Below are 20,851 nucleotides of genomic sequence, written 5' to 3' on the forward strand. Positions count from 1 at the left end.
TTTGGGGACAGGAATTTATGATTTTCTCATCTATTATACTTTATTTTTGGTTCTAATTCTCTCTGTATTAGGTCTGCAGGTTTGCAATAGATTTTAATAACACAATGTGCATTTTACATAGAGGCCTCAGTGCTTTGAAGCTGATGATATCTCAGCTGCTATTGTTGTTCCCCTTGGACAGGCCAGCGACCCCAGTGCATATGAGCTGATACAGAAAATTCACACCCTGCAGAAGCGTCTCATCAGCAAGACTGAAGAGGTGGTTGAAAAAGAGCTGCTCCTACAGGTAGCATTTTTGTTTTCTGTACTCATTGTACAAGTGGATTGCCTTAGCACCACCATCTCCAGGACTACGTTCTTAGAATTAGTCAGTTACTTGGCAGCATTGCATGTCCTGTATTTAACTGTAGATGGCAACAGTGACTTACACATAAAGAACAAGCACAGCCTGATTAATTGGTCTTTTACGTTGCGATCACTGATATTTCAAGAATTCTGGAAAATTAAGTTCAAGGCTAGACTTACTGCAATGGGTAATGTGAGCAACCCCCACCCCACTTCTCTACAGTTTTATTTATCAGATTCTTTTAAACATTTTTCTTCATATCTTCATATAATGCAAAATGCTGTGATTTTGATTTTGAAAATAAGCTTTCTCATAGAGCACAAATGATCTGTTCACATGAAGATTTATGTGAGTGAAATGGAAGAAGAGATTTCTTTTTGAGGATTTTATGCAGTAAATTGTTCTGTAGCAATTAGGCCTGTATCTTTGCAAGGGCCAGCTGTCATCATCATCACCATCTTCCTCACTGCCATCATCATCATCATCATCACTTACTGCATGCCAGATATGCTGGTGGCTTTACCTACTTGGTCCCATTTCCTCTTTGCAGTTCAGGAAACAGGTGTGGTCATCCCCAGCTGATGACCGAGGAAGTGAGGGCCCACGAGTTTAGTGTGGATGAGAATGTCAGCTCTTGAAGTTAGATGGCTTGGTTTGGAATACTGCCAGTTGCTATGTCAGTTTAACTTCATTGCACCTGATGTTCTTAGTCTGTATTATGGGACAATAACAGAACCTGTGAAAATGGATATTGTGAGGATTGAAAGGGTTTAGTATCATCCATGGTAACATGGTGTCTAATAAATATTAGCAATTATTCATGTTACTTTGGATTCCAAAACCCATAATTAATTAATTAATTAATTTTTTGAGACAGTCTTGCTCTGTTGCCCAGGCTGGAGTGCAGTGGCGCCATCTTGGTTCACTGCAGCCTCTGCCTCCCAGGTTCAAGTGATTCTCCTGCCTCAGCCTCCCAAGTAGCTGGGATTACAGGTGTGTGCCACCACGCCTGGCTAATTTTTGTATTTTTAGTAGAGATGGGGTTTCACCATGTTGGCCAGGATGGTCTCAAACTCCTGACCCCAAGTATCTGCCTGCCTTGGCCTCCCAAAGTGCTGGGATTACAGGCGTGAGCCACTGTGCCCAGCCCCAAAGCCCATAATTTTAATCACTAGGTTAATATTAGTAGGAGTAGGAACTTCTATATATGAGTAAGGGACATTTGCTCCTTCTGTTTTACAGTCTACCTTAAGAAAGATATTTACCCTAAAGTTGGGTATACAGTAAATAGCCTTCCAGAATATCATGACACTGAATGGCCAACAGGGATTTTCCTCTTCTCTTGTAGATTACTGTGTGGTTGAGGGAGTAGACTTTGGAGTCCAGAAAGATCTGGTCTTAAATCAGTTTCAATCCTTGATCATTTCATGACTTGAAGAGAATTACATACGTTGTACAAATCTCAGTTTTCCCATCTGTAAAATGGGGATAATAATAATACCTGTTTTTTATAATGGGAGGAGGATACTCTAATCAGAGTACATAGTTTGGATGTCTTGTAAGGATAACCAATTAGTACGTGGCACTGGGCTTTGACAGTCCAGAGTTTGCTGTTCCACTGATGCTGGCCACAAGTCATTTCCCAAGTCTGTGCAGCTGGTTAAGTGCTAGGGTGGGACTTGGTCCCGGCAGTCACTCCAGAGCTCATGCTTTCTACTTCCTTGTCAGTTCTGTTATCACCACTTTGTTAGTTTTAAGAAGAACCAAATCTTATGTTGCCAAGCATCTGTATTATAAGTTTGTTTTATATTTCATGGACTGCTCTAACTTTATTATTTCCTTCCCTCTATATACTCTGGGTTTACTGGGTTCTTCTACCTTTTTAAGGTTAATGCTCAGCTCATCAATTTTCAGTCTTCTCTTCTAATATAAATATTTCAGTTATAAAATGTCTTTTAAATAATTTATTTAGGGTTGGGTGCAGTGGATCATGCCTATAATCCCAGCGCGTTGGGAGGCCAAGTGGGGGTGGATTGCTTGAGGTCAGGAGTTTGAGACCAGCCTAGATAACATGGCAAAACCTTATCTCTACAAAGAGTACAAATATTAGCCAGGCGTGGGGGCGTGCACGTTTAGTCCCCGCTACACAGGAGGCTGAGGTGGGAGAATTGCTTGAGCCCATGAATTCGAGGCTGTAGTGAGCTGTGATTGTGCCACTGCACTTCAGCCTAGGTGACAGTGTGAGACCCCGTCTCATAAAAAAAAAATTATTTAGTTCCTTTCCACAGGTTTTGATATGGGGAATTTTCATTTAGTCCTAAATGTTGTATATTTTCAGAATTACTTCTCCTTTGACAGTAAGTCTTAATAAATATTCACTATTTCTCCTAATCATAATTAGGAGATATTTTATGATATTTTAGGATAATTAAAAGTGTATTTTAAATTTTCCAAATATATATGTATTTAAGTTATCTTTTACTTACTGATTGGTCACTTTTCTGCATTGTTGTCTGTATTATACAGATTCTTTGGAATTTGTTGAACTTGATTTGTGACCAACTAAGTGGTCAGTTTTTATACCTGATGCCTGCTGTTTGAAAAACATACATACTCTCTAAATGCTCTGGGTTCAGTGTTCTCTGTTTGTTCGTTAGATCAACCTTGTTAATTGTATTGTCCACATCTGTACTTTTCCTAATTTTCTGTCTGCCTAATTAGTGAAAAAAGTTTGGAGATTTGTCTTATTTCTCCTTCTCTCTGACATTTTTTGCTTTAAGAACATTTTAGATCATGATAAGGTGAGTATAAGATTATAATTTTTATTTCTTCCTGCTTGAATTGCTCCTTTCGTATTATGTAAGAACTCTCGTAATAATATTTTTACTTACAAATTTGCCTAGTATTAACATAGCTCAATCAGCTGGATTTTGAAAAGTAGTTTTCCTATATTTTTACTTTTAAACTTTTGGTGTCTTTGTACTTTAGGAATATCTCTTGTAATTAAAAAAATCTTATCTTTGTCTTTGTGTTTAGTTTGTTTATTGATAATTTTAGGTTTATTTCTACCTTCTTATTTTCCCTGATTTTTTGTAATGCTCAAAAAAATTCTATCAGTCTGAGTTTTCTTTGTGTTCTGTTTTCCCGTTTACCAGTCTTCCCACTAACCATTACTACCTATTCCCTTTTTACAGTTTTTCTTTTACTCAACAGTTACCACCACTCAGTAAAATATTCTCTCTCTGTCTCTGATTCCCTTAAATACATTATCTTAATTCTGTGTTTTTCTCTTTCATAGATTGCCTTAAAAATTCACCATGCATAGTTGACATCAAATCTAAAGTCTAAAGTTGATCAATATCTTTCTCCTTCTTACAAACAGTGTAAGGATTTGGAATGCTTTAACTGCAGCTACCCTGCTGTTTCCAAAATCAGCCATCACCACTGTTATGTTATAGAGTCAATTTATTAAGATTTACCAAGATGTTTACCAGTTCTTTTGTTTTCTATTTCTACATATCTCCAATTCCTTACTTCTGGGTTTTGTCTCTTCCTTTTTGAAGTATATCCTTTCATAGTTCTTTAACCAATAGATTTTTCAATGGTTAACACTCTCCTTTGCTTGTCTAAAAATGTTTTTAATTTGGCCTTATTTGTAAATGATTAACTTGAAATCTTATTTCTATTAGCACTTTGAAGATGTTGGTCCTTTGTGTCCCCAGCTTCCAGTGATGTGACTGAGAAGTCTGCTGTACGTCTAATTGTTTCTGCTCCTTTTTAGGTGACCTGCCTTTTCTTCTGTTTTGATAGTTAGATCTTCTCTTTGCCTTTGATGTTTCAGAGTTTCAGCACAACGCATTTGGGTATTAATTTAGTTTTGCTTACTATGTTCAGAACACACTCCATTTCCTGAATCTGAGGGTTCCCGTGTCTTTGAATAGTCTCTTCTTTAGTGTCTTTATTCACTCCTCCTGGAACTCTTATTAGAAGTACGTTGGGTTTTCTTATTCTTTTTTCCTATTTACTGACCTAGTTGATGTTTTTCTTCTCTTTAACTCTTTGTTACATTTTCTTAGCTTTATCTCTATTTATATATTTATTTATTTATTTATTTATTTATTTTTTGAGATGGAGTCTCACTCTGTCACCCAGGCTGGAGTGCAGTGGTGCAATCTTGGCTCACTGCAACCTCCGCTTCCCAGGTTCAAGCGATTCTCCTGCCTCAGCCTCCTGAGTAGCTGGGATTACAGGCACCCACCCACCACAACGCCCAGCTAATTTTTGTATTTTTAGTAGAGACGGGGTTTCATCCTGTTGGCCAGGCTGGTCTCGAACTCCTGACCTCAAGTGATCTGCTGGCCTTGGCCTCCCAAAGTGTTAATCTTAATCTTCTTGTTCACCAGTTCTTTCAGTGTGCTTATCTGCTAATAGTCAATCCACTGAGATTTTATTTTCAATTATTTTATTTTTATTTTATAGAGACTCTTTTTCACATATGCCTGGTTTTTGTTGATAGTTTCTTGATCTTTTCTCATGTTTTACATCCTTCCTTTATGTCCCCAGTTAATTCAAAAATTTATTTTATAGTCTTAATCTGAGTGTTCTATTATTGAAGTTCTCGAGGGGTTTTCCTGTTTGTTGTGACTGCTGACTTTCACTCATGGTGGATTTTTCCTTTTGTGTTTTGTGATTTTGGATTGTGAACTCATTTTCAGAAAGCCTTTATCTGGGGACTTGGGAATGGTTCAGGTTAAGGGTATGTCCATTCATTTGTTTCTGCCAGGTGCCTTAGAAGATATCACTTGCTTAGAACAATTTTTTTTAATGTTAAATTCTCACTTTGGGCTTCTTGGACTACTTGGCTAACATATACTAGAACCTCAAACTCTTGTGACAGAAGATGAATGGATACAAATTCTTAGGGAAGCAACTTTTTTTTTCCCCCCCACCCAGAGCCCAGGAGAGATAGTTAGGTTTCCTTGTGGTCTTCCTGTCCCAGTGGGTAGATTTCTATCTATTGTATCTTTTTGCCAAGGGTGAAACTTTTAAAAGTCACTAACTTTATGCTGAGGAATCTTAGTACTAACATCCACTTCACACAGGGCCAGCACCTTATCCTTTGCCTTCTTGTGGCCACTAAAATCCAGGCCCTTTGTTCAGCTATCCCTCAGGGGATAGCTGCAATATATATCTATTCACTGTTCTAACATGCAGTGCAGGCTTTGATTTTGACACTTGAGCAAATTAATTGAAAATTCTGTTTTGTGATTAAAACTCATGCTGAATTGTTTTACTCAGCATGTCTAATGCTTTGTGGACATTAGTTTTCATGTTATTTAGTCTGACATATTGCCATAAACAGAAATCTCTTATTTGCTTGACTCACTAGTTTCTTCATCCATAAGTTGGGGACAATAATAGTACCCATAGAATTGTGTTAGTACACATAAAAGTTTAATAGAATTCTTAGTTCTCATTAACGATGTTATTAATAATAGTATTATTATTAATATCATTAATTACCAGCACAGTTTTTCCAGGTCTCCAAAGTTTAATGTCCTATCTCAATCCCTTTTAATCAATTCCTTATTTAGCGTTTGGAATGGTTGGGCTGCCCTGTGCCTGCTGTGATTTTTCTCAGCAGCTTGCATAACCCCAGACAACAAGCCTTGTTATCTTGCTGAAGCCCCAAGTGTTCCATAGGATTTGACAGTTTCTCAATTTCATCTTTTAAAATTAAAATATTAGAGAAGTTCTCTGTACTCACAATAGAACATTTTGCAATTAGGAAGACTTTGGGTTGAATTCTTCTGAGTATCACAACAATTTTTAAATAACTGTTTAATCTGTTATGTGGTGATAGAGAGACCCCATCATTTCCAAGCAGCAGGTATGATGGAAGCCTATGTTCAAGCCCCACTCGCCTGTGAGCTCTTTGAGGAGGGGCGCTTCCCAGTTCTCCTCTCTAATCCCAGTGCCTGATACAGTACTGGGCACACAGATGCTCATTATAGATGGACTGGCTCTCTGCCTGGGCAACTCCTGCCTACCCTTTAGGTCTTAGCTTAAATATTTTTTCCTTAGGAAAGCCCCTTTTCCTAGGTTAGGTGTCTTGGTACATGTTCCCATAACTGAACTTCTTCCTTATACCACTCATCACACTTGTAATTAATGAAATAGTTGTAATTAATATGTAATGGCTCTTTCCTGTTAGACTATCAGCTTCGCAAAGGAGTTCTGGTGTCTGTCTTGTTGATCATCACATCCCTAATTTCTCATCCACAAATATTTGTCTAGCAACTTATTAAAGGTTGAAAGAATTGTGGTCCTTCAGAAAGTGGTATGTTGCACAGTCATTTAAGTTCGTCTTCGAGCTCTGAGAGGTGGCCTTTGCGTTTTTTTATTGACTTCTGACTTTTCAGGAGTCTGGAATTTACTGTGGGTGTATGGATCTGTAAACTTGATGCAACCTGTCAGTGTCCTTTTTGTTTGTGGAGGCAGGCTGATTCATGTGGGTCTGTCAAAGTTCTTCCCTTGCTTGGGATTAACGTGAAAATGGTTCTTGAGACTAACTTTATAGCTTCAGTGGTAAGATGGAGAAGTCTGTATTCTTGCCAGAATTGGAATCTAAGGTATGAACGGGAAGGATTTCTTTTCTTCTGCTCACCAAGCTACTCTCCCCTTCAGAGAAGCAGGGGCAATGGAAACGTACCTGAAGTGTGCCTCCTGGTGGCCTCTCCTTGCTGTTGTTGCTTCATTTGTTCCTCCTCTCATCTGAATCCTTCAGGATTAATGACTTCTTTTTTCTTTAAAGGCATCTGTGGGATGAGGCAGGCATATATGCCTTGAGTAACTGCTATCCATTACCCGGGTATCATTACATCATCATCATCATCATCATCATCATCATCATCATCAAGATGGCATCTCTAATAATGGGCATAAGGCATGATAGCATTGGAGTAGGAAGCTCTAACCTCTTGCTAGAGGCACTTAAAACATGATGAACACTCAGAGCTACTCAAATTGTTTCTTCCAAATGCTTAAATATGGGGTGACAAGTTCAAATGCACTTACCCTCATGGCCAGGCATGTAACAAGAAAAGAGTGAGGTGGATTTTGCATGCCATGATCAGAAACAGCAACTGGTAGGCGCCTCATAGTCAGAGGCCAAAGGGAGTGGTGGGGATTGCAGCACGTGGCGGGCTATGGGCCCCAGTCCTAGGAAGCATCCCTAGGAAGCAGCTAATCCCACCCCAGCTAATGGCAGGCTGATTTGTCAAATCTTTAATTTTTAAAGAGCTGGAAATGCAGATTTTTATGTTCAATATACTGAGTTTTAAACATTGACAGTCTTAAAAACACTGTATGGGACTCCCAGAAACGAGTTTGCCAACCATCCTTGGCCCATAAGTGGATAGTTTACAACCTCTAGCTTCAAGGCTTGGGGGAGAAGGAGACGTAAAGAAACAGCAGCCACACAGTCGGCTTTACTAGTTTTGATTTCTTTAATCTTGTTCTTTGTTGTGATTCCTTGATAGACGTGCAGTGCCCAAGAATCAAAAGGGAAAGAGGGAGGGAGGAGAAAGTTCAGGCTGTAGGTGCTATGCAGCAGCAATCAGAGGTGAGCAAGGCTGTGTTCTTCTAAGGTTGTGAACAGAGAGGCAGAGAAGCAGGGGCTGTGTTCTGTGGGGCAGGGTGGGTGGGCTTCAGGGAAGATGGGCTTTCTTAAGATGCCTTTTGTCTTGCCGCTAATAACTCTTAATTTTATTTTATTTTTATTTTTATTTTTATTTTTTGAGACGGATTCTTGCTCTGTCACCCAGGCTGGAGTGCAGTGGCCCAATCTCGGCTCACTGCAAGCTCCGCCTCCCGGGTTCACGCCATTCTCCTGCCTCAGCCTCCCGAGTAGCTGGGACTACAGGCACCTGCCACCGCGCCCGGCTAATTTTTTTTGTATTTTTTGGTAGAGACGGGGTTTCACCGAATTTTATTTTATAAACTCTTCGAAAACAGAAAAGGTTTTCTCTGAATTGTTAAAAAGACCAAGGGTTGTCTCTGAACACTCCCCACCCCCGTGAATGGGCAGCAGGAATACCTCGTGTTGCCGGCCTGCCCACCGCAGTCACTGAGCGCCCGGAATTCCGGGGTCAATGACACAGACCTCGTCCCAGCCTTGAAGGACCTCTTAGCTCTGCAACCACAGGGCAGTGTGCCAAGGGCTGTGATACTGTACAGGATGCTATGGGACTCTAAGCAAGGCTCTGGAGTGGGCAGGTGTCTCAGTTTGGGTCTCTTCAAATCAGACACTGAGACACAGATTTGGGGCCTGGGCATTTGGGAGGCAGTTGCGGGAAGCTGGAGTCGGGGAGCAGTAAAGTGAGATGGGGAGGGAGGAAAAGCCGGTGGGTGGAGGGGGAGGGAGCGGGTCATCCCATGGGCGTTTGAGCTCTAGTACCGCTGGGATTCCTCTGAGGAACCACACAGGAAAGCGGGTAAAATTGTCCATCAGAGGAAAGAGGACTGGGCATTTGTTCGATGACTCCCATTCCCCACTGGTTGAGAGTTGCCCTGGGGACATTGAGCTGCTTCCAAAGGCAGACTGAGGGGGAGCCCTGGCCTGAGGCAGAAACGCTGACACCCATGCGCCTGAGGTGTAAGCTGCTGGAGCATTCTGGGAACTGTGGGCTCTCCCAGTGTACCAGGCATGTCAGCTCAAAATCATGAAATTTAGGATGGGCTGTGAGGAGGAGGCTCAGGGCACCAAAAATACCTGTTACATGAGATCAGGTCTCCTGGCAGGTCCTGGGGACTACCAACCAGGTAGATCCCTTTACTCACTCAGTGATCCACCTAAGGTATGCATTGCCAATCTGACTTTAGAAAAGGAGGGGCATTTTCCCAACCAAGTTCCCATTAGGCCTTCCTCTATTCTACCCGCCTGCTGCCATTTCAGTTACCTGCCAGGAACCAGATGACATGATCATACTGTACGTAGTTCACACCCTGAGTGTGTTCTAATGACAGCCATCCTTTGAGTGCTTACTGTATCCTAGGCACTGTGCTTTCCCTATGCACAGGCAGCAGCGTATGGTGGTGAGTACACAATGACTGTTAGCTTGCCAGATGGTGGGGGTGAAATGATGCGTGCTCTACCTGGGACTCATTTTGGGGAAAGGAAACAAACTTGACCTCCTAGACTAATAGAACTGGATCATCCTGCCCAGAAAATTTTATTAAAACGATGAGAATACTGAGGCATTTTCCCTTAATGTGTGGAAGTAGTGATGTATTACTAGAAGGGTTAATTACATTAGGGGGGTTTTGATGAGTGGAAGCACACTACGTAATGAACAGTGACACTGAAATGGTTCAGGTGAGAAAACTGCCTTGGTGGAGTTCAGGTTCGTGTTGCTTTAGGAAATTGTCTCATGCATTCTTTTACATGCACCTAGAGGCCTAGGTAAGGGACATATCCCTCAGATAAATAAATCATGAACTGAACTGGAAATCACTGCTTCTTTGCTGGCATCTGAGCCCTGCCCTTTCAAGGTGAACTTTCTCTATAATTTAATTTTATGACTGACTGGATGGAAGTCTGGTTTATTTAACTGTAAAATGGCTTGAATGATAGGAGGGTTTGAATGGATCTGCACGAGTTATTAGCTGTGCAGAGGGAACAAACCTCATATAGCTCATTTTTAGATAAATCTTTCATAAGGGCTTTCAATTTTCTTGATCTCCTGATTATCTTACATTTGTTTAATGTTTACACTGTGTTAAACATTGCTCTAAATGCTTGTATAGGTATTATCTCATTTAATTGTCACAACAACCCCAGAAGAGCACACCAGTCCCCTTTACAGACAAGGGAATATGTAGGCCAGGAAAGCTGAGTCTTTCTAACAGGGCCACATAATGGGTACCTGGTGGAGCACTGAGTCTTATCGTAGAATTCTGCTTCCAAAGGCTCTTCCACAGCATGTGGTGTAAGAACACTGTGGTCATTGAATTTATCATGTATAGATTGCCTTGGTCATTCATGGAGAAACTTCACCTTTCTCACTGCATCTTGATCCTTGCTACTCCAAGCATGGACTCCAGTGGCACTGGCATCTCTGAGAGCTCTTTAGAAATGCAGGATCCCTGGACCCCCTGAGGGTTAATGAATCAGAATCTGCATTTTAAGCAGATCCCCCGGGATTCAGGTTACTGGTTCAGTCTGAGAAACACTCATGCTCTAGAAGTTGGTTTCTTTCGTGGTAGATCTTCATGCTTCAGAGCAACAGCTGTGGTGCTGGTGGGCCCAGGATGGAACCCCACACCTCCTGGCGACCAGGCATGTGGCCTGGCCTTGTTGCTTAACCTTCCTACGCTTTGCTCTCCTCTGAAATATGGAGCTCATCATTTTATTAGCATCGTTTGGTTACTGTAAAGATTAAGGGAAAGAATGACATAAAGCACTTAGCACAATGCTTGTGATTTGGCCAGTGCTCAAGAAATACCATTATTTGTAGTTTGGAGGATGATAACTTCACCCTCTGGCCCTGGCTCTTAAACTGCAGGGACTGATAATATCTAGGAGTAATCAGACAACTGAATGCATCCAGAATTTGAGGGATGTTTTAGCATCCCACAAACTCGTGAAGGCTATTGACATTCGTATGAAAGTCTAGAGTGTTTCTTTGTTGACAAGAGACATGACAATCCTTGGTCCTGTTTGATGGTAGCACAGATAGATTTGGTGGAAGCTACAGAGAATTTTGAAGAGTAGAGGGAAATGGCGGTCACAGCTCACATCGATTGAATGCTGAGTACATTCAGTACTCAATGTACTCTGTGCTGCCTTGTGCTGAGCATCTGCTTTCACTGCAGCCACTGGAAGCCCAGATGAGGCTAATGCTGCTGTTGTTTCATTTCACAGAGAAGGGAACTGAACTTGTTCAAGAGTTCACAGAGGAAGGAAAACAAAGCTTGCCCAAGAGCTTGTGGTTAAGAAATATCAGAGCTGCAATGATAAACCAGGTTTGGGTAAACTATGGCCCACAGTGGGCTGTATCTGGCCTACCACCTGTTTTTATATGGCCTGCACCAAGAATGGTGTTTATATACTTAAGTGATTAGAAAAAAAATCACAAGAATAATATCTCAAGACATATAAAATTGTGATGAAGTTTGAATTTCAGTGTCCATAAATAAAGTTTTATTGGCACACAGCCAGGCTCATTCATTCACGGAACATCACAGTTGCTTCTGTGCTACAGCAGCACAGTTGAATTGTTGTGAAGGTACTGAATAGCTCACAAAGCTGGCATTGGTTACTGCCAGGCCCTTTACAGAAAGCATTTGCTGACCCCTCTTAGAAACCTTAGTCATTGGAGGCTGGGTGCGGTGGCTCACGCCTGTAATCCCAGCACTTTGGGAGGCCGAGGCAGGTGGATCACGAGGTCAGGAGATCGAGACCATCCTGGCTAACATGGTGAAACCCCATCTCTACTAAAAATACAAAAAATTAGCCGGGCAGTTGGCAGGTGCCTGTAGTCCCAGCTACTCAGGAGGCTGAGGCAGGAGAATGGAGTGAACCTGGGAGGTGGAGCTTGCAGTGAGCCAAGATAGAGCCACTGCAGTCCGGCCTGGGCAAAAGAGCGAGACTCTGCCTCAAAACAAAAACAAAAACAAAAAAAAAACCTTAGTCATTGGAATCGAGAACAGAGCCCCTCACCACTATTCTTTAGTGCCTCCCAATAGAGCCACTGAACATTCCATTACCATGACTTCTTTGTTCCCCCACTTCAGATACCAAAGTAATTATTCAATTATTAAGGAACTGCTTTAAGATCTGGAAGGCAGAATTCTAATAGCATGGCCCAGTTGCTGGTAGTTTAGCCTACACTGAACATAATTCTTGCCTGCTTTATTAGTGGATAACTCAGTGGTCATCCTCCCCAAAGCTGGACTGAAATAGTTGAAGATGCTCCCTCACTAGACGATGGTGTGGGACTGAGAGGTACAGTGTAAGATGAAACCACTGAACAGAAGCCTGTCTGTGGGTTTTTGCTCTGTTCTAAAATAAAGGGGTAGAAGAATGAAATGCGAGGGGGAAAATAGCTTCTGCAGAGCCTTGATGCTCTCATTGAAGGATATTTAAAGTGCTGGGAATGGTTGAGGAGGCTGCATCCCCGTCGTGCTCCTGAGGCCTGTTTCTCGGCTGCCACTTCTTTCTGGGGTTTCTGGGAATGCCTGCTTTCCTGCACATGCTTCTGCGTGCCAGGGAGGTTGGAAGGAGCAATTGGAGGCAGGCTGTTCAGAAAACAGAATGCCAATGCTAGCATAGATGTCCTCCCTGTAGCTGTCTGCGGGGCACCATATGCTTCTACCTACTTGGTTTGTCCAAGACAGCCTAAGTATGAACATTCTTGGAGGGTGGGTTCAGGTCACACTACTCATGATCCTGTAACACTCCAGCAACACTTAACCTCTGATGGGCACATTTTCAAAGTGCTTTCCAGGCATTGTATCTTAGTGGTTCCCAAATGCTGATCTGAGGGCCAGGAGAAATGATACGGTCCCAAACGCAATATTCATTGGTCTGTAAGAAAATGAGCACAGTAAGAACTGTGTAGCATAAAGCTAATTTTACTTCTCTATTTTAGGGACTGTTCTTTTATCTGTGTCCTTTTTTTTTTACTTTTGAAAATTCCTTTTTTGAGGAATTGTTGTGTGTTCCTCTCCTTTATGAGATGATGGTAAGAGGCGTGATGATTTTCTGTTAGTCAAGAGCATGGATCCTGTGTATGTGGTGACTTTGTTGCTTTGTTAGACAGGGATAATCATGCCTATCTCCTAGAGTTATTGGGGAGATTATATTAACATATATAAAACATTTAGAATAGTCCCTGGCACATAGCAAACACTACATTGTTACCTAAGATTCTTTCTTTTTGGTTTTCGTGTTAAAAATTTAGCGTAAGAAGAAGTTGGCAAGACTATGATGGTACCTTCAAGATTTTGGAGAAAATATATAGGTCAAAGAAATCCAAAATCTAGGAACTGGTACTTTCTGTCTTATTCTTTGCAATAACCCTGTTTTGCAGATCAGGAAACTAAAGCTCAGATAGGTTTATGGGCCCTCAGAAAGTGTAAGAAAAAGGATAATAGTGCAGGATTGTCTAGGACTCTGGTCTCCCTTAAGGGAGCAGTCTTTTAATATGCAGATGTTTGGGGCCTTTTTTTTTTTTTTTTTTTTACGATTGTGTTCAGCTTCATTAAGGTGAACAAGTTTCTCAACGTGTGTCCTTTCAAACTTGCCTGAGTGTACTTAATGTACTCAATTATCAAATGCCTTCTCATATTCCCTCTCAGTAGTTCTCTCTAAATGTGCCAGGAATAACTTCCATAGCATTAGAGTACTGCAAGCATTAGGAGTTTCTTAAAAGAGATTGGCGCTGGTAAGCTCGATTAGGCAGACAGAGTTTAAAAACCGGTTTATACCTTAAACTGTAAGTACCTTAAACACTTGTAATTTCAGCCAACCTGAGGAGAGACACAGATGACTGCTGGCATCCAGATCTTCAATTTGGTTAGCAAGGGTCTTTTTCGTGTTATGTGTTTTGAAACAAGTGGTTTTTCTACCTATCAGATACTATGCTTATTACTTGGGAGATGAAATAATCTGTATATCAAACTTCTATGACATACAATTTACCTATATAACAAATGTGCCCATGTACTCCTACAACTAAAATAAAAGTTAAAAAAAGAAAAAAAGAGTGGTTTTCAAAAGGGGTATCTTGATTGACTTCCTTCTCTACCCTTCCATTTTCTTTTTCTCTTTTTAAACATTTTTTTATATTTGATTTTTTTTTTTTTTTTTGAGACAGCATCTCACTCTGGTGTTCAGGCTGGAGTGCAGTGGCATGATCACAGCTCACTGCAGCCTCAAGTTCCTGTGCTCAGGTGATCCTCCCACCTCAGCCTCCTGAGTAGCTGGGACTACAGTCTTGTGCCCCCACACCCGGCTAATTTTTTTGTATTTAGTAGGGATGGGTTTTTGCTATGTTGCTCAGGCTGGTCTTGAACTCCTGGGCTCAAGTGATCCACCAATCTTGGCCTGCCAAAGTGCTGGGATTACACGCATGAGCCACCACACCTGGCCTCCTCCCTTCCATTTTCATCTCAATTTTAAGAATTAGGATTGAGACATTTTAAACTGTCAGAAGTCCACGAAATAGCAGATCTGACTACAGAGGTTCAATTAATAAAGGGGTGATGTATATTAAGCGAGTAGTAGATATGGAACCTCAGCACTCATCATGTAGAAGCATACCCCTTCTACACCTATGACAAGAAATGAATTTCTGTCCAACTTTCCACCTGTTTTACTAGCCCTCTTCTAAGACTCCTTTTCCCTTCCACCTCCCCACTCCCATGAATGGAAAAGGAGGCATTGCTCATCTGGTTGGTCACAGCCTGAGACTTGAGTCACATACTGCTGATGGCCCAGGCCATTATGTGCTATATATCCCCTGCCTATGTGCTGAAGTTCTCTTGCTCTCCTAGCCTGGGCAAGACCCACTATGTCCACCGTCCATTCTAACTCCTCTAAATCTTTGACTGGGTGGGTAAACCTTATTGGATCTGCTCTTTCTGGCCATCTAAGATTCAAGGAAGAGAGAATAGGTCTCTTGGTACAGAAAATTCCCAGCTCAATAGACTAAAGAAGGCTTACACAAGGTGGTATCCATAGTGATTAGTGGATATGACTCTTGAGCAAATCAGGTTCATGAGTCCAAGCTCACTCATATTGCTGTGTGACCCAGAGGAACTTACTTAACTTCTCTAAGCCTCAGGTTTTGATTAGGAAGGTATAGGTAATAGTAGTGCCTATCACATAAGATTTCAGTGTAAATTAAACAAGATCATCTTTATCAAGCACATAGCTCAAGGATTGCACTTAATAAATGTTAGCTGTTGTTACCATGGTATTTTACTTTAGACTTAAATTTTAGGCCAGGTGTGGTGGCTCACACCTATAATCCTAGCACTTTGGGAGGCCGAGGTGGGTGGATCACTTGAGGTCAGGAGTTTGAGACCAGCCTGGCCAACGTGATGAAACCCCGTCTCTACTAAAAATACAAAAAATGAGCCAGGTGCGGTGGCACACACCTGTAGTCCCAGCTACTTGGGAGGCTGAGGCACGAGAATCGCTCGAAGGTTGCGGTGAGTTGAGATCACTGCACTGCACTCCAGCCTGGGCGACAGAGTGAGACTCCATCTCAAAACATAAAATAGGATAAAATAAAATAAAATAAAAATTTTAGAAGAGCCTCTAAAGTACATAGTAGCTTATAAATGACATAGCTTGACTCAGCATTTCATATGTGAACTCCCTTTCAGGAGTAATTGCACAGACCCATCCATTCTTAGAGCAGTCTCTCACTTTCCTTCCATGGTGTCTGACCCTTTAGTTACTGTGCCCATGAGTTAGGCCTCTGTGATAGCCTGAGTATCTGTTAGCTTTTTCTGTATAATAAAGCACTCCACAACTTCGTGGCTTAGAACAATAATCATTTATTAGGTGGTGATTCTGTCAGTTGGCAATTTGGGCTGGGCTCAGCTGGCTTGTTTTTCTGTTGGGTTCACCTGGGCTCACATGTGCTTTTTCAACCAGCTGGTGGATTGGCCCAAAGCTGGTTCATTTGGGTGGGATCATTCACATGTACAGTGGTTGGTGCTGGCAGTTGGCGAGAGGGAAGGAGTGTCTGAACCACCTGTCTCCACCAGCCTAGCCCAGGCTTATTCTCATGGTAACAGCCTTAGAGTCTCCAAGGCAGCAAGAAAGGGCAAGCCTCAATATGAAAGTACTTTTTGGGTCTCCATTTGTGTCATACTTACCAATGTCCCATTAGCCAAAGCAAGTCACATGGCCAAGCCCAGAGTAAATGTGGGAGAGGACTATCTAGGATCATAGTTACAAGTGGCTCTTGTTCAACACTGTACCACAGTCTCCTTTCTTTGGGGAGATTGAGTGGAGATACTTTGCATTTAATCATCAAGTGGTACAAGATTTCTGAAGTTTTATTTTAATTGACACATAATAATTGTACTAAGATTTCTTTTTTTAATCCTTTGTTGGATATGGTACTTTAATATGCTGGCATCTTGTCGCTACCCTTGGATTTTATTGCTGACATGTTTTTCTTTCATTTAATTTTTTATTCCCTTTATTTAGGAAATTATGGTTTGCTGTAGGACATAGTTATTTTTATAGGAGAAACAGCTGTGATGTCATAACTGAGTACATTTCGTTAGTGATATGCATTTATTCCCATGCATTTGGAAACATGATCCACCACTCATTTGTTCATTTTTATTTTGGTCTCTGACTTCACATTGAATCAGAGCAAATATGTGAACCAAAAATATATTAGTTGATAAATTAGTCTTTTAAAAATGTAACATTTACTATTTTCTTTTGATATTTATAGTTATTGAGCTGTAAGAGGTAAGGGAGTGTTTTAAAATTTTTTTTCTACTATAAGGATCAGTTTGAATTAAGTTGCATAAAACCAAGTGAGATGCAGAATAATATGTTTCTAGTATTAGAAACAATTCAAGCTTTTTATAAGAGTGGTGCTTAAACAGGAGTTTTTTTTTTTTTTAGAAACAAATAACAATAACATGGCCAATAACTGAAAAAGGAAGTAAGTAGATTACTTAGAGTCCAAACGAAACATTTTCAATAAAGAATTTCTCAGTGGAACATTTAGGTTGTTATTAAATCTGTATACAATTATATCTTACTCCCCAAACAAAAGAGATTTTCAGTGATAAATGTTTTTGGACAGCAGCGAGATTCAATTCAGTTTATTTCAAGATGAGGATTTATTTGTGAAATTAGAAGAAAATAGTTGCCAACAAGGACCCGAGGGAGTCCTATCTATTTTTATCTCCTCTGTTGGTGTTTTACCCGGAAATATCTTAGAAACGGAGGTGCTTCTTACAAGGATGAGAAAAATTGCAGGTGGAGCAGAAATTAATTTGTATTTATAGTCCAAACACCTACATGAATCCTTAATCTGCTTTTTTATGATTTTAGGGGAATTTATAGAATCGTTTAGATTGGAAGAAATCTCCAGTGGGTCATCAAGTTCCCTCTCCTTATAATGGCAGGGCTGATTTTATTATCTTAAAGCAGCTCTGATAGATGGGTGTCAAGTCTGGCTCATGTTTCATGCATTAAAAAATGTACATTCCCTACTCTGCATGTATTTAATGTGTAGGAAACAGCCTGGGAGCTGCCTATATGCCTGGGAGTCCTTTTCTGAGTTCTTGACACACAGTCTTCTCTGGAGCCGGTGCCAAATCTGTAGCATATTAAGTGTTATGTTGATATCATCAGACTCAGTTTGCTTTTGGCTTCTGACAGTTTGGAACACTTTCCTCCAATGTGTGTAGGGGCCAGTGTACTGTCTGTTCTGAGATGATAATAGATCATTCCCTCTTACATCCTTTTGTCCTGCACACCTCCAGAGAACTGCCTTCCCCTAAATTAAGACAGCCTGCTTGGAAGACTATGAACCAAAAAGCATTTTGGGGTATCTATAATATCTATAGAAGTTTGTAAGACACAAAGGAATAGGACATGGTCCTTACCTGCAAGAAATTTATGATCTATTTGAGAAGATTTCTGGGTATTTTTGGGAAGAAATGAGACTGATCTCCGTGAGCAGTGTGTGAAAATCCAGACCATTACTTTACGGTTCCATTCAGTAAACAATACACAATGACACCTAAACACGTCATTCTGGATACTGACAATAGGGAGTGCCTAATTATGCAGTAGAGCCACTGTCTGGGATGGTATATAATGAGATGTTGTTGTTTAAAACTGCTGTGCAGGCCGGGCGCGGTGGCTCACGCCTGTAATCCCAGCACTTTGGGAGGCCGAGGCGGGCGGATCACGAGGTCAGGAGATCGAGACCATCCTGGCTAACACGGTGAAACCCCGTCTCTACTAAAAATACAAAAAATTAGCCGGGCGTGGTAGTGGGCACCTGTAGTCCCAGCTACTCGGGAGGCTGAGGCAGGAGAATGGCGTGAACCCGGGAGGTGGAGCTTGCAGTGAGCCGAGATCGTGCCACTGCACTCCAGCCTGGGCGACAAAGCAAGACTCCATCCCAAAAAAAAAAAAAAAAAAAAAAAAACTGCTGTGCATACCAAAAGAATAAGAGCAGGGGAGATGAGTAAGAACTGGCTTCCTCAAGGACAAAGAGGACATGTTTGGACTGGGCCTTGAGGTGTTAAAATGACTCATCAAGTTATTGCCTAAAAACATACATTAAGGCAGGATGGCACAGTGGCTGAGAGCTGAGACCTATTTTGAGTCCTGGTCTTACCAATGACTACCTCTGACCTTGGGCAAGTAACTAACCCTCTCAAAGCCCCAGTGACTCCAGCTGTAAGGCAGCGAGAGGAACAGCACCTGACTCATAGGGTTGCTGTGCTCATCAGATGAGCTAACTGATTTAAACTGCCTAGGATAGAGCTAGACACACAGGGTAAGAAGAAGAGTAACTACATATGATGGTGGTGGTGTTGGTGTAGAAAAGGCCCATGGAAGCACATGGGCAGAATAATAGAATGCTTTTGAAGAGGGTACATTTGGAAACAAATGAAAAGGGCATTTCAGGCTGAGGACAGATGAAGAGTCAATGTTCTGAGGCAGAGGTGAGCACATCTGGAGTGTGGGGATGTGGTTGAGTAGCAGGAAGATATAGCTGGCTATTTTGTTTTGGAGGGTACCTTTAGATATATTTGGTGGGACCAGTTATATGTCTTAAAGACCAAGCATAGGCATCACACTAGCTCCAGGAGACAACTATGCACTCTAACAGCGACAATGACCGTAACTCCCATAGCCACAGCTAATAGGTCTTGACTGCCTATTATTTTACCATGTGTCCAACCCTTTATGTTATGTATGTTATCCTCATAAGAATTTTTAGGTATTAGACCAGTTTTACAAATGAGGAAGCTGATGCTCAGAGTGATCAAGTAACATGGCTAAGGTCACACAGTATCCCGTGGCAGAGTGGGGGCCCAAACCCGTGCAGTCTGTGGTGAGAAGTGACTCCTGTGTCCTAGCTGAGGTTGGTTGGCTGTCCAGGCCTACATTCTGCGGGACATTAGCCGTTCAAGAGTGTGACTTGGTAAAAGTGACAAGGAAGAAGACTGAGGCCAGAGACTGGGGCTAAAGGAGCAGATAAGGAGTAGCTGTGATTTGGGCCCGAGGTACTGAGGATGTTGGTAAGGGACAGGCTCTGGGGAGGAGAAAGGAGCAAATCCGTGAGATCTTAAAAAGACCAACATAGACTGGGCGCTGGCTCATGCCTATAATCCCAGCACTTTGGGAGGCCGAGGTGGTGGATTGCTTGAGCTCAGGAGTTTGACACCAGCCTGGGCAACATGGCAAAACCTGTTTCTATAAAAAATACAAAAATTGGCTGGATGTGGCGGTGCTCACCTGTAGTCCCAGCTACTTGGGAGGCTGAGATGGGAGGATCACCTGATCACCCTTGACCAGAGGTCGAGGCTGCAGTGAGCTGTGATGGTTCCAGTGCACTCCAGTCTGGGCAACAGAGTGAGACCCATCTGAAAAACAAAACAAAACAAACAAGACCAGCATAGGGGACTTAGAAATTGAATCCCTGTGAAGGTCAAGGGAGGAGAGTCAAAGGTGGCTTTCGGTCTTTCCTCCTGGTCAGTGATAACTCCAAGGTTGACAAAACCAATTCGCTGCCTTGGGCACCATTCACCATACCACACCCCTCCTCCCACACCTCCTTCCCCCTCCCCACTTCCGTCATCCTCTCTCCCTCCCCACTCCCCCCAACTATCCAGGCTGAAGCTTGGACCTTAAGACTGTTTAAACTTTGATTAACCCAGGCTGAAAACAAAACAAAACAAAACAAAAAACAGGGAAAGAAAATCCATGTTACAAAAGGCTGCAAATTTTTTTTTTTTTAAATCACAGGAAAACTAGAGACTCCAGTAATCCTTTCGTTCCGTTTCACTCTTCCAGATTGTGCCTCTGATAGAGGTTGGCAGTTATGAAGAAAGACATTTTCACCCCATTACATGTTCCAGTTGGTTATTGCCGGCATGTTGAGAGCTATTGATTTTTGCATACTTGTTTGTATCCAACCTATCATACTAAATAGCTTCTCAGTTAATTTTCTGGGGTTTCTAGGTATGTAATCATACCTTGTTTAAGAAGTGATTATTTTCCTCTTCCTTTCCAGTAATCATTCAATTTGTTTTTATTTCCTCACTTATTGCTTTGTTTACAGTATCAGTTATTTTAAAAAATTAATTGGAATAATGGAAATGATGTTGGGTTTTTAGAAACCTGAGAGGTCAACAGCAGAGTGAATGGCCAAGAAGCCACTGCAGAGGAAGCTTGCTGTTACAATGCCCAAGGAGATTGAAATGAAGGAAATTAAA

General features: G+C 41.6%; 1 protein-coding gene across 3 annotated transcripts in view; it reads left to right on the forward strand.

Moving 5' to 3' along the window:
* The window catches only part of CFAP58 (cilia and flagella associated protein 58), a 103,194-nt gene that overhangs the window by 54,680 nt on the left and 27,663 nt on the right, over positions 1-20,851 (forward strand). For all 3 annotated transcript variants that reach the window (XM_004050061.5, XM_063710477.1, XM_063710478.1), the window contains one exon: positions 182-286. In XM_004050061.5, the coding sequence (XP_004050109.2) occupies positions 182-286 (105 nt within the window). The remainder of the gene's footprint in view (positions 1-181; positions 287-20,851) is intronic.

This window comes from Gorilla gorilla, chromosome 8 (genome assembly GCF_029281585.2).
Source record: "Gorilla gorilla gorilla isolate KB3781 chromosome 8, NHGRI_mGorGor1-v2.1_pri, whole genome shotgun sequence".
Classification (NCBI taxonomy): Eukaryota; Metazoa; Chordata; class Mammalia; order Primates; family Hominidae; genus Gorilla; species Gorilla gorilla.